We start from the raw sequence: 13,669 nt of genomic DNA on the forward strand, positions 1-13,669 counted from the left end.
CTCCAGCCAGCCAATTCCCAGGGCATGCAGAAATAGGAAACCTACTACTGACGCATGCCTACAGCATTCAGAAAAGGAATCTATTGTTTCCCTGCTTACATACTAAGGTAGCTTATTTCTCTACAAGACACCTTTTTTTTTTTTTTTTTTTTTGAAGTTAAGAAGTGTACTAAGCTTCTCTGATTATCTGATACTGTCAACTGAGTTTTTGATTAGAATTAATCAACTCTACAGTTGCCAGGAGTGGCCATAAACTGAGAAGTAATTCCAGATTGCATGCTTTCTTGAAATCAAGTAGTATTTCCATACCTCTCTGCTCAATCATTCTGTTCTACTGACATGTAGCTGGGTTATTTTCCTTTCTCTCATTGTGATCCTTTTGCAAAACTCAGGGACAGTAATTACCTTTAGTAGCTAACTTGCTTGTTTTATGATTACCAAATGATGAGATTGGTCTTGCAGCCTTTTAGCTTGGCAAGTAAAATTACAGTAAGGAAAAATAACTGAAGGGAGTGAATAGATTTGAAGCACCCTTTTGTAATTCTCTGTATTAGAGCAGTCACGATTCTTTCAGAGGAGCATCACTTATAGACTGATGGATCCTTTAATGATCAGAAATACTTGACTTACTGTTTTCTTTACAGTAAAGTTATTGGGACATGGGAATGAGACAGGAAATACCTAAATGACTGTGGGGCTTCCAAGCAGGGAGAAAGACATGATCCACGTTCTGACTTACCATAAATACTGCGATACGTAGTACAGAAACAGGGTGGGGGAGTGAGTACAATGCTATAAGCAGTAGGGTAGTCTCCTCCAATGCTTCTATATGCCCATTATCGCTAAGTGAAGCATGCAGGCGTTTGCAGTCTGCATGCACCCTGGCAGTGTTGGCTGATAAAGAGCTCAGGGCACAGCAATTTGTAAACACATGGCAGGACTGTTGTCCCTCCTTTAAAAGTACTGTGTCCTTAGAGATTTTAAAATGAAGTCTTCTCTCTCAAAGAATTCCTAAACAGACAACAATTGTCGCTGTTCTTTCATTACTCGTGGGAGTAAGAACAAATAATTTATCTGCTTGTTTTGAAAGCTTCTCACCTGTGCTCCTGTAACTGCTGTTCCAAACTCCGGGGTAGTTCTTTGCAGTACAGCTGGCAAGTATTCTGAACTTTTGATAGCAGGGTGGGTTTCTGCAAGAAAACCAGAAGTTCTGTTTTAAATTGTACTGGTTTTAATGCATCAGACCAGAAAGCAAATGAACTCCCATAAAAGATGATTGTCTGCCCTTATGACAGTTTAAGTGCCCACCTCCATTTTCAGAAGCTGTCATTATAGCTACTATCCAAAACCATAATCACTACCACTTATTGGTTTCTAACTCTTAGATAAAGAATATCTCTGCATGATAGCTTGTATCATCAAAGCCCATAGAAAGATTTCTTCCTAAGCGAAAGAGAAGCTGCAAGCTGGAAAAAAGTTTGTTTAAACTGAGGCCATGTGAAAATTGATTTAAAAAAAAAAAAAAGTGTGGGGGGGAAACAGTAAACCCCAGGGGGTCAGAATTAGGGCAGATGCTTCTCAGATTCTGATGTGTGCCCTTTATGGGGTGCAACACAAATGACAGGTATTCACTAGCACTTACTTCAAATTGTTTTAATAACCCTGTACAGTAACAGGCTGAGGAGGAAAACAGCAGCAATATAGTATGCTTTTTGCATAATCAGGGTTAGCGTCTGATGAAAGAAAAATTTCAATTTCAGCTGTTGTCTGCTAATTTAGCTTTTGACCAGGTAACATAACAAGATCCAAAGGGCCAGTCTGTTGTGTAGTAACAGTGCCTGGTTCAGTTCAGTGGCAGGGAGACATGGTACCTGGAGCCTGTGTTGCAAGTACTGTGTTTCTAAGCTCTGCCGTCTGGATAACAATGGGGGATGTGCACCATTAGGGAATACAGATGTAGCCTCCTGCTGCTGAGAGGCTTCTTCCTGCAGAGAGAAGAGGAAAAAGTTTCAGCCCCAGAAAAGGCTTACTTTTCTGCTTCAACCCTTCACATATTTCCGCTGATAGGGGTTCCACAGTTACCACATGGACTGGGTCTCTGGTGTCACTCACCACTTTCACTGCATGGTTAGGAGTCTAAACTACGAAGCTTGGAACTCTCTGGGCTGTGAAATGCCTAGGGTTTACATCTCTAACTGAAATGAGGCAGGGAATATATTTCTGACTGGCCAAACTCTGAATGTGCTTTAGTGCAGCCTCCCTGTCACAGCCTCAAAACTGAAGGCAAAAATCTTTCAGTAGTGGCCAAGAGGATACGCACAGAGTAGGCATCTCTATCAGGTAGGAGAATGCTGACACAGGAAGGGAGCAAATTGTTGTCACAACTTTGTGGCTGTCAGCACTGAAGTTTTCCAGTAGTTAGAAAGTAAGGGAGCTGGAGCTTTAAGGACAGCAGGCTTCATCTGGAACATCAGATGCTTCCACTGCCTGCTTATTTCTTAGCCGCTTTATTCCTAAACTCTAAGAGAAACTAACTATTCATGTTTCCCATGACCTGTTCCATTTCAAACAAGAGCTAGGGAATTGGTAGAAGTTTGATTAATGCAGTGAAAGGCTAAATAGCTAACTGTTGTATTATCACGCCACTTTTGCACTTCTTGCTATATGACAGTTAGACCAGACCAGCTCCACCACTGAAAGATGTTAGTTAGGCTTTGTGGAATCTAAAATATCCTTCAGACTAAAAGTAGGCATAAAATCCTGGATTCAGAAAGATAATTAGGCCATCTCACTGACACTATAACGATGGTAAAGGCTAACGTTGGAAATGCCCATTCTCTCTTCTGCAGGAGACAGAATGGGAGAGAAGGGAGTTTTATCTGTAAATTAGCTTTTCTCAGCTCCTGCACCCCTTATCCTCTCCTTATCTGGCCCAAAGCATTAGTTCCTCAAAGACAGAGCTTGTTTATTTCTGGTTTAAGTACCTGAGGGGGACTGTTAACGAGGTCCTGCAACTGGGTGGCAGCTGATGTCAAGCCAGGCTCTTCTTCTGATCCCATCTGTTCATACAGCAACTGGACTTTGTTCAGCTCCAGGATTCCTTTGGTTCGTGCCAGATTCTGAAGGTGCTGTCTAAATGCTACAATTCCTGGAGAAGAGTCAAGTAAAACTCTTGTCAGAAAATCAGCTAATTCATCTCTGGTTAGCACAGCAATCTGAGATCAGCTGAGTCACAGCCCCACCTTGACTGTTCTGTGAATAAAGTACATTTAGTACCGTGTCTAGGTATAATGTGTCATGACAGCRGTTATAATTACCTTGTGTGAGGGATGTGTCAGAAGCTCTACGCCCCTCTCGGAAACTGACAGGAGAACGGTTGTGGGTCTCTCGTTTTTGGGAGGTGAGGGCCTGCATGGCTGGATTGGCAGGTCTCAGGCCTATGAAAGGTGGTGTCATTCTGGGTGCTGGTTGGTTAGTTAGCACTATTTCTTTCAAGGAAGGGGTGTCTTCCAGGAAGTTAATATCTCTCTGAAGGGATCCCATCTCATACTCTGAATCAATGCTGCCCAGAGATGAATTTTCATCCAATGAGTAGACTTTTCCTTTGACAAAAAACAAAAGCCAGAATAAAAGGAAAATGCAGCAGTAATTTAGCAAAGCAAAGGAAGTGCCACAGGCTTAAACTATTCCTGCCAACAGTGTCTCCAGTGATTATTTTGGAGGAAATGAAACAAAAAGCAAGTTTCAAAAACAAAGTAATTGTAATTTAACACTTGCAGTGCTGGAATGGGGATTAGCTACTGGTTTTTACACTATATCAAGGGTAAGACACTATGCAAATAATGTTCACTGGCTTGTTTGGAGAGCATTCAGTGCTTTTTGTGGAGGACACTGATAGGTCTGTAGCCTAAGCCAAAAGGGTTGGTCATCTTGATAGTTCTGGAATAGCAGAATCTAGAGGTTTGTGTTTCCCCTTGCCCTCCTCCCCCAGCACCTCTTTAGGGGACAAAGTATTTGGGAGCACTTAATTATGCCAATAAGAATAGGCCACCTTGCCAGACTTCACATGTTGCTATTGGATTAGTTGGTGTTGTACAAGACTGTAGCCAGCTGTGAATTTGCTGCTTTAGTTTATACTGTCTGTACAGCAGGGTTGGGGGAGCGGGGGGGTTGGCCTTTATAGCAAATGCCAAGAAATAGAAACAAGAAGCTCTTTCTTGTGCTAGTCCTCACATTTAAAGTCTAGTATTTTTCCTCCTTAAGTGAGTGCTGAAAGCAGGAACTGGGCTCTGAGATGCCTCTGCTAACTTCTGTACCTGTGCCTGGCACCATCACCAGCTGGTTGGTAACTTCTGCCAGAGTGTGACGTCTCTTCCCACAGCGAGTTGCTTGGAGGGCTGCAAATGCCTGTGCAGGGTCATCTTCTGACTCGCCTTCTGTCTCTATTCCTTCATCAATCGAAGTTTCCATCATGCTGGTAGGCAGTGACTGGCATCCTTTCCTAATCACCACAGGAGGTACAGGATCTAGCAGGCAGCCATTTACCTAAATGCCACAAGGAGAAGACAGACAGCTTTTAGTTACTGGCACACAGCACTTCCCTGGAGTGTAAGAAATCTCTGCCTGTTGTACAGGCTGAAGGCAACCTGGATTCTTCAAATGTGTGAACTTCCCAATGATCTACTGAGTTAAGTACGGCTTCTTAAGAACTGTAGATGACAAACAAATCCCTCTGGGTGAAATCACCACTGACATTCTTTTAGTACTCAAGTCCCTAAATCTGAATACTCTTATTTCCACAGTATTGTGTTCTCCAGAGTTTTTTTGGAAAGTCGTTAAAAACCTTTGCCAGCTTAGTAATATTGTACATGCTATAAATATTTATATTTGTGACTGTTTCCCTTTACTATACTTACCATGTTTGTTTATCACACTCAAATAAGCAATATGAAAAAATAATCTTGTCATCTTTAATTCTGCAGTGTTCTTACAGAGCTGCAGAGATGTGTTTAACAACAGCACAAAAAATGCACCCTTTCCAGCAAATCCACTTGATTTATACTGCTCATCTGCTAGCCTAGAGAGGCTGTGCAATCCCCATCCTTGCAGACTTTCACAGCTCAACTCAGTAAGGCTCTGAGCAACCGCATCCAGCTTTGAAGTTAGCCCTGCTTTTGGCAGGAGGCTGCACTATGTGAATGCTAGAGGTGCCTTTCCAACCTAAATATTCCTAGGAGTCTATATTTATCTTCATTCAGTCTTTATACTACCAATCAGTTTGTCCTGAATCCTTCTACGTCTTCTCCATATGCAACTAAATGATTTTGGTGGACCATAGTCTGCATGTCATACAGTAGTAGGAGAGGTTGGGGATGGTGTAGGTGATGTAGAGAGCCAGTATTCACATGGGCAGGCAGCTCTCTACAGTTTACTGTAGCACATGGATTAGAACTTGGAAGTCTTTTGCAGGCACCTTCTATAATACTTAGCTACTGAAATATTCCCAGGGCAATTGTGATTTGATGCCTCACAGCAGTCACCATTTGTTCATTTACTCACCTGAACTGCACCTAGAAAAGCAAAAAACTCGAAGGGGGTGGGGGGTGGGGGGAATGCAAAATAAAATTTGTAATGTTAAGTTCCAAATTTCTCTTAACTGCTTTTTGCTTTCCAGTTGTAAGGGACCACGCAGGAGTTACTTAAAACAATGATGGAAATGGGGCCACACTCTTAGTGTCAGTAACTAACCAATAAATGAGGTATAAAACCTTCAGAATGGCAAGCATGAAATCAAACCCCTGGCTGGCAGCAGGCAAAATATAACATGCTAAAATTAAAGTCATAACGGTGTGATATGAGAGAGAATAACAAAGATTTTATGTGAATAATTTGCTTCATTGATGCAGTTCTTTAAACAATTTCCCCTTCCTCACAAAAGCTCCTGCGTGGATAAATCCATACTGCCAGCTCCCATGTATTTGACTTACTGCTTGCTATCCTGCAAAGTGTTGTCACAGACCTCAAAGTTGGATGGCAAAAGGTATCAGGCTGTAGCTCCCTTCAGAGTTAAACTGTAACCATACATTTGTAAGGCTGTGGAGCCGTCACATCCTATTAGTTGAGTTGAGTTAAGTCTGTTAACTGTGGAGGTGTGGGAAGCCTACACAAAGTCTTCACCTGATTACAGGAAACAAAACTCATTAGATGGGACTGCAATTTTACATGGTCTCCAGAGAAGATCTGACAGGCATTCCTAGTTACAGAAACGGCCTAGCTGAGATAAGCTACATCCCATTTGAGATGCTGCAGTTCTAATTTTTTTTGATAGCCTGGAGGTCCTACAGGCTATTTACCATTCAACTAAAAATTAATAAAAATGTCATTCTTTTAGCTGACTTACTATGAAATTGGTGGAGATAAGCACTTTAAGTGTATGGTATTTTAATAGCTTTAGGTGGCAATGGAAGCTTATGGTTAAGGATTCATTATACTTTCTTGTTCTCGTTTGTCTGAAATTTTGGATGAGTACCTAGCTGAGTAGGTTACTCTATATTTCAGCACAAACAGCATGCTTGGGAATTTAGAGATGAATCCCATCAACAGTTTTTAAGGATTAAAAGCAGCATACATGAAAAGATGTAAAGACACTATGGGTGTATATATATTAATGTTTGGTAGCAGAAGCTATACATGAGGAGTAGTCTTCAGGCTTTTTAAAAATATATTTGAGAAGAAGGAGAAAAAAACCTTCAGTAGGTTGATTTTCTTTTACAAATGACAGTGTGGAATGATTGGAATGTAAGCAAAGAACCATAAGAGGCAGATTAGCAATCAGAAAAAAGACACAGCTGTCAAAAGTTATGTGCAAGAGAGAAAAGGCAGAAAAGGGAATATGGAATACCTAAAAGTCTCAYGTTCAAAGAACACTTAAATTTGGGGAAATAGGTACACTGTGTTTTGTCCAGCTAGTACAAGAAATGTTCAGATCACATGTTTATACTAGAGGTCTTTGCATCTGAGTTGCCATCTATCCTGAGAGGTTACCCAGGAACCAGAGCTTGCAGTAGGTCAGAATTTTGCAGACAACAGATGCTTAAGAGGAAGTGCTTGGGAACAGGATGAGAATATTGGGCCTTAGAAGAAAAGGCTACTGAAAACAGAGAGAAGCATTCGGATTTTCCAGCTCAGCTACCTACAAGTGTCTAGACACATGAGGCATGAACCACTGAGGTCTGTGAAGTGACATTACTTTAGTGGCCCCAACTCCCTAGTGCTTCGTGCTAGGATGATGTACTAACCCAACCCGGCAGCAAAGGAACTGATCTCCTGTTAATTACTGAAAAGCTACACGTTCTACACTAGCAGTGCTTTTGCTAGGCAGTAACTTAAAGGGCAACAATCATTTTTAGTCTTACTGAAATTCAACAAAACAGTAGGCCAATTTTAAGCTGTACCTTTGGTGTCTCAACTCTTTCCTCTTCCATAAATGCTGTCTCTGCCTGGCAGTTGGATGGAGGGAATGAAAAGGCTTCGGCACCTGAAGCTGGGGGCAGGCCTGGAGACCGGAGCAGTCTTGCATTTTGTGAACGCAAGTTCACTGAGGGCACCACAGCTTGGGCCTAAAAGAGATTAAAGAACTCAAAAAACTAAACAGGTTTAGGTATAAAATAAGGAACAATAAAACAACATACAGACTCACAAATTAAAAATAAACAATACCCAATCCGTCTCCACAGCAGGAGCAGTCTAAGATTTTTTTCCTCATTCTTAATGCATTGCATTCTTAGTCTTTAGACTTAAAAATAATAAAAAAAAAAGAAAAAGAAAAGAGATGTCTTATTAAGTCTTCCTAACTACTTATTGAAGTTGAGCACTTACTAACAGTAAAGAGAGGCAAAGAAAGTGGGACCCTGCAGTGCCCTCCCACTTTTGACCTGCTACAGTTCCTTTCTACCCGGAGTACAAAACCCTTAATATTACAATTGAGGCATAGGGCTGGTTTACATGATTTTTCTAACATGCACTGACTCCTGTAGAACAAACCACGAGAAAGAATAGAGCAGGCTAGCTCTGAGGTAAGATATTTCAATAGAGAGCACTACTGAAGAGAAAGGTGTGCCTCGGTGAAGGCAACCATGGCAAAACTAGGAAATTAAGATTAACAATCATGTGAAAACCATTCTTTTCCTGAAGTGCAGGATCCACACAACTTGTCTGTCCCAAAGAAAACAAGCAGCGTTATACAGGAGACTGTGGTGCCACCATGTGTGAAAATGAATTATCTTGTTACTCAAGAGGGTACAGTCCTGAGCCAAAAGCAGGTAATGTGGCTAGAAAGTACACGAAAGTTGAATTTAGTTCATGAAAGAACCATCTTCTGTGAGGTTTTTCTCTTCCTCCTTGCTCATCTGTCTCCACCTGCTTACGATACATCTTCTATAGTCAACGATCTGCTTTGGAATACTGTCTCTTTCTCTCACTACAATTACTATCTGAAAAAAATCACTGATTTTAATCTTTGTCAGCCATATTGTTCCTGGACTTATGTTTATAGCTGGTGCAGTTTGGCTTTCATTTCAACAGAATCCAAAACCAAGTAATGTCTTGCTGCCTCGGGCAAAAATGCAGCAGCGTGGTTTTGTTTTCTCCTGGAAGCAGAGAAACAAAAGAATTCTGACAGCATTTGAACACTTGTTATATACCGCAGCAACACGGTACCTAAAAGGCTGTGAACTTGAGCGAGTATTTGCTTGAGACCATTATAGTCTGAGTCGTCTTAGGCCAAGTCTTTTGAAGAGGTCAAGTCTTTCATGTTTCCAGTTATGCATTAATAGAAATCAAAAGCTGTACAATGTCTGCATATCTTAATGAAACAGAGGAACATGTAAAAAATCTGAGAATTATTGGAATAAGACATGATAAACTGTATATGACTTTTTTTTGTGAAAGAAGTCACCAGGGAAGAAACAGAATAGCCTTAGAGCCTCTATCAGTCAGTATAATTACTAAGTGGACAGTCTTCCGCAATGGACAGGCTGGCACCAGGTCTAGGGAGCACCCTAAATTACTCTTGATAAAATACACGTGACCTCTTTAAGACTTAAATCAATTAGTTAGTTGTCACATTGGCTGTGTGGTCTATGTCTGGTCTACAGAGGCTTTCCAGCTGTGCTGTGAAACCTCCTGTGAAATCAGATTCTTGCTGGGTCACAGGAGGAAAAAGTGGTACCAGCCTTAGCAGAGATGACATTATTTAGAAACAAAGTCTTGAGCCACCAAGAATCTCATGGCAATGATATGAATATCTGGTACTTAGATATCATAATGAATGGGCATATTAACCTGACAGATCAATCCTAATGTTTTCTCTTTGGTATCCCTTTACTGTTCTTTGCCATGCTTCATTTCAAGAGAGAGAGAAGGCATAGCTGGAGAACAGCAGAGGAGAAAGTAATTTTATTTTCAGCAGATCCCTTTAGAGTGCATATGTTCAATAACACTGAGTAAAGCCTGCATGTGTTTAGCCCCCATGCTAGCACAGCTCCCCATAAATTCAACAGCTTCTTTGTTGATCACATTTAAAACATTCCAAGCGTTGCACAGTCTCCAAGCCAGAAAACTTACATTTCTCCAACAGTTTACCCAATGACTTCCCAGCAAAAGGTTACAATTTCTCAAAAATGGAAGTGTTCCACCTAGAAGCCCAGGAGCACCATTTTTTCTTTAACTGTATTTTCAGATTAACACCTCCCAAAAAGACAGACCAGGAATGCTAAGCATGAAACAAAAAGTAGAGAGGAAACAAACCAGGAGTTAAGGCTGAACCACCCAGCTACCCATTAAGGCCAAAGCCATTGTTTGCATTTGGGGCTTCAGAATGCAGTCAACTTCCTTTCCTTATTTAAAGCTTACCCAGTCCCCTCCAATAACAAACACCATTTTGGGGTGGAGGGTGGGGGGAGAAGGGGCCAGTATGCCAGCAGCCGTGGTAGGATGCGTGCTAGACAACTGATTTGTCATCAGATCGTTCTGACAGAAGACAAATGCGAGTCTTTCCAAAACGATGCTAGAAGTCAACAGACTACAGAAATCAGAAAATACCAATAGATTCTAAGTGAACCTATCTAGACACACCATTCCAGAAGAGAAAAATGTCTTGTGCAGTCCTAAGCCCACCTCTGCTAGGAATGAGATGTTACCTTGGCTACTGTCTGCTCAGCAATGGTGCTTGGCCGACGCTGACGCGCATCAAGTCTCTGCTCCACAGGGAAGCTACTCCGATGTGATTTGAGCCTCTCCACCAATAAGTAATAGATCGCAGCAAAGTGGTTATAACTCTTGTTCTGCAGAGACTGAAAGAGAGAAGCACAAGAGATCGAGTGTAGCCAAAGGTGTGCACCTTTTATATACTACGAAATTAGGAAGACAAAAGAATTGCCTTTTAGAAGAAAAACAAATTTTTAAGAGGCAATCGGACCTTCATGTCATCGTGAAGTCAGAAAGTTTCATACCAGAAGTGCCAGGCAAAGAAGGCACCAGCCTTAGTTTAGGGGCCCCTGTAAGTGGCAGGAGCTTGCTATGTTCCAGGCTGCAGCAGCACGTGTAGCTAACATTCAGGTGCTATTCTGAGCCCTCAAAGATTTGAACCTGTAGAAGGGACCGAGCTCCAGGACTTCCTGAATAGATAGGCCATTCCAAATCACTAGAAGCAATGGGGAACTGAGCCCCTGTAAAGCAGAGACACTAGCCTTTTCTGGCAGGAAGTATTCAAACTGCAGCCTCCACAATGGCTAAAAATAGCGACCATTCTAAAGGAAATGATTGTGTTAACTCCATAGGGAGTCTTTTAGCATTTACATTTGGTAAGAAGTATGATTTGGGATTGGAGGGAGACAGTCAATTGCTTACTGCTTTTATGTTCCTTTTTGAACTTCATATTCCACCCTCTCAGAAGCTCAAAGTGAATTTACTTTCCCTTCTGCTTCCCTTCCTCTCTCTCCATTTGACAAGTAATGATTTATCCATCCCCACCCAGGGAATCTAATAGTGTGGAAGCCAACATGGCTCCTTGATTTTAATTCTCTGCTTAAGAATCAACTTAGCTAGCAAACAAATCCCTAGAAATGACCATTTGTAAGCAGCAGCAAGTATCAGCATCCTGACAGAAAGTACTATAGGGCTACCATTTTTTAAGTAGTGCACACTATATTTTTATGTGCCCTCTAGTCTAATGCAATTGAAACATCAAATATTTTGAAATGTGTGCTGGTTTAAATGAAAGCGAATAGTTAATTACAGTAAAAGACCAATAATCGTGTCCTGTGGGCCCTGGGATATATGACCATAACACATTATTCTTTCCCATGGCTTCTAATTTGGATTCTTGACGCAGAGGAGTATCATTTCCCTCACAGTGCTGCCTTTTCAATGGACACATGTTTTACTCTGAAGGGCAAGGGATGCCTTAGACTGGAATAGCTGGGTGCRTCCAGCAAGGAATAAGGCACACTGGTGAAGCTCTCTGTGGGAACATTGCACAATGCTTGCCTGCTGTTTGCATAACACAGACACCTTCCCCCTGCTAGAGATGATCTTTAGGAAACATCTTGGAGGGATGTCTCTCCTCTTCCTGACCGGTCTACTGGCACAGAYTGAGGCATAAAAAGGACAGAACAACTACAAAATGCCTACATGGGAAGCAGGAGCATAGCTGCTTTGCCCTTGCTAGGGTCTGACCTTATGAAATAGCCTACCAGCTTTGGTTGGTTTTTTTTTCCCTAGCTCTTGAAATAAAGAATGTTGCAAGGAACTCACATAATAATTCACAGTAATAAAACAAGAAAGTGAGTCTCCCCCGGGGATAAATATCGGTGTACATCTGTTTTACCTCAATAGTTTTCTGTTGGTCTATTCCAAGGCTGTGCATTAGCCGCAAAACTTGCTCATTATACTCTCCAATGGAAGGCTCATTCTCCTGTCCTGGTGGGTAAAGAATGGGTCTCTGTGCAGGAACTTCTATAAGCATCCACTTGTGCTCCTTAATCTGAGCAATAGTTAACCTTTTGGATGGGTCTAGGACCAACATTCTTCTAATCAGGTGTTCGCACTCTGTTGGGAAAAAATAAGGTAAGTTACCAACCTGCTTGCTAAGTGCTACTTGCATATGTTCACCTGACACCTACCAATACAGAGCACAACAACAGGAAACTGGCTTGCTTCTACCTAATTTTGGTGCTAAATACATTTCCTGAAAGCTAAAACAATCTTTCAAAACAAGACTAGAAGTCACAATAAGAGGAGAAAAAAATCAACTTCTTTAAATATATGGTATGGCTAATAGTGCCATTACTTCCACACAGCTCCCACACAAGGGTAACAGGTAATACTTGATACCTCTTTAAGGCCACTTGAGCTGTTTTAAGAACTAATGAAGCTTCAAAACACCTCTGTGAAGTGAGGGGGGGAGTAATTAGCATCCTTCTCCAACACAGTTTGACCCCTGCGGTCACAAAAACAATTAAAAATGATGCCTCCTTGGGCTGTGAATAGTAGCCAGTGACTAAGACTGCAGGTTTACGTGTTTCAAATCCAGAACCAAGGCACACTCGGTAGCTTTAGCTGCCTGAATGATTCTGAACACACCTAGCCATTGCTGCTCTCTGACCGCTGCATGTTGGACAGGGTAAAAATATCATATTTTTCTTAAGATCTCGGTTGGATTTTGGAAGATGAGAAGCAAGAGATGAACATGCAGTTTTTATAGGGGAGAAAGTCAATTCAAGTTACTTTAAGGGGGCTTGTCAATATGCCCTGCATTCCTAGCTGACCATGATGTGGCTACAGTACAGTTGTAATGAATCAGTCCGTTCAGGTAGTTATGACAGAGATTTCTGGCTATTTATTCCTGTTTATCTCATTTGGATTTCACTGTTTTGCTAGGAGACACACCCATCCCCAATCCCTGCAACACCATGTGATCAGCAAGAAGTGCAGCAAAGCTGGAAGTGAAACGGCAGATCTACACTGCAGTCAGGGCAGTGACTGCAACTTGCACAAAGGTACCTGGATCTAGCTTGGATACCTATGTCATCAAAGTCACAAAAACACCACGCAGCTCAGCACAGGCTGCAAAATGTGCTCAGGAAGCTGAGGGGTTGCTCAGCTCCACTCTGTGATACCATAATTGCACTGCTAAAAGCAACCAAGTGCTGAGCTAACTAGCTCTGCTATAGCTATGCTGCTGTGGCTATTTTCAGAGGCGGTGTTCAGGAGTACATACGACCAGAAAGAAAAAGGGGAGGACCAGAATGTTTTGCAGTGCAGAACCCTCAACAACAGGGCAGAAAAAAAGATTATTTAAGAGAACTAAAAATAAGCATAGAAAATAGTCTACTGAAAAGGTGTTTGATTCAGGAAGATTGTTTCTAAGTAATCCAAGTTTAGAGACCTGTTAATACAGGAAACCTGAAGTACAGCATAAAACCCCGTGCAAAAATGGCCCCATTTGTTCTTGTCTGAACAGGCATGAGGGAGAGTGAAACCCAACAGATGGGGCAATTAAGCGAGGGAGATATCTGATAGTCTCTCAGTCGCGTGTGGGAGTGCCAGAATATGACTATGAGAATCTGGCATATGAATTAGTTGCGCACTTTTTTGCTTTTGTTTAGCA

At 41.7% G+C, this 13,669-nt stretch overlaps 2 protein-coding genes across 6 annotated transcripts in view; one reads left to right on the plus strand and one right to left on the minus strand.

Moving 5' to 3' along the window:
* Positions 1 to 13,669, plus strand: part of ALG9 (ALG9, alpha-1,2-mannosyltransferase) — a 97,631-nt gene that overhangs the window by 73,480 nt on the left and 10,482 nt on the right. For all 4 annotated transcript variants that reach the window (XM_026068667.1, XM_026068662.1, XM_026068664.1 and 1 more), the window contains one exon: positions 12,940 to 13,058. The gene's annotated coding sequence lies outside the window, so the exon portion shown is untranslated. The remainder of the gene's footprint in view (positions 1 to 12,939; positions 13,059 to 13,669) is intronic.
* SIK2 (salt inducible kinase 2) overlaps positions 1 to 13,669 on the minus strand; it is a 61,501-nt gene that overhangs the window by 4,583 nt on the left and 43,249 nt on the right. For both annotated transcript variants that reach the window (XM_026068658.1, XM_026068657.1), the window contains 8 exons: positions 11,888 to 12,108; positions 10,200 to 10,352; positions 7,455 to 7,619; positions 4,317 to 4,545; positions 3,318 to 3,602; positions 2,985 to 3,148; positions 1,872 to 1,985; positions 1,099 to 1,190 (listed from right to left, as the gene is read on the minus strand). In XM_026068658.1, coding sequence (XP_025924443.1) covers positions 1,099 to 1,190; positions 1,872 to 1,985; positions 2,985 to 3,148; positions 3,318 to 3,602; positions 4,317 to 4,545; positions 7,455 to 7,619; positions 10,200 to 10,352; positions 11,888 to 12,108 — 1,423 coding nt within the window. The remainder of the gene's footprint in view (positions 1 to 1,098; positions 1,191 to 1,871; positions 1,986 to 2,984; positions 3,149 to 3,317; positions 3,603 to 4,316; positions 4,546 to 7,454; positions 7,620 to 10,199; positions 10,353 to 11,887; positions 12,109 to 13,669) is intronic.

Source organism: Apteryx rowi, unplaced genomic scaffold, assembly GCF_003343035.1.
Source record: "Apteryx rowi isolate R43461 unplaced genomic scaffold, aptRow1 scaffold_278, whole genome shotgun sequence".
NCBI lineage: Eukaryota > Metazoa > Chordata > Aves > Apterygiformes > Apterygidae > Apteryx > Apteryx rowi.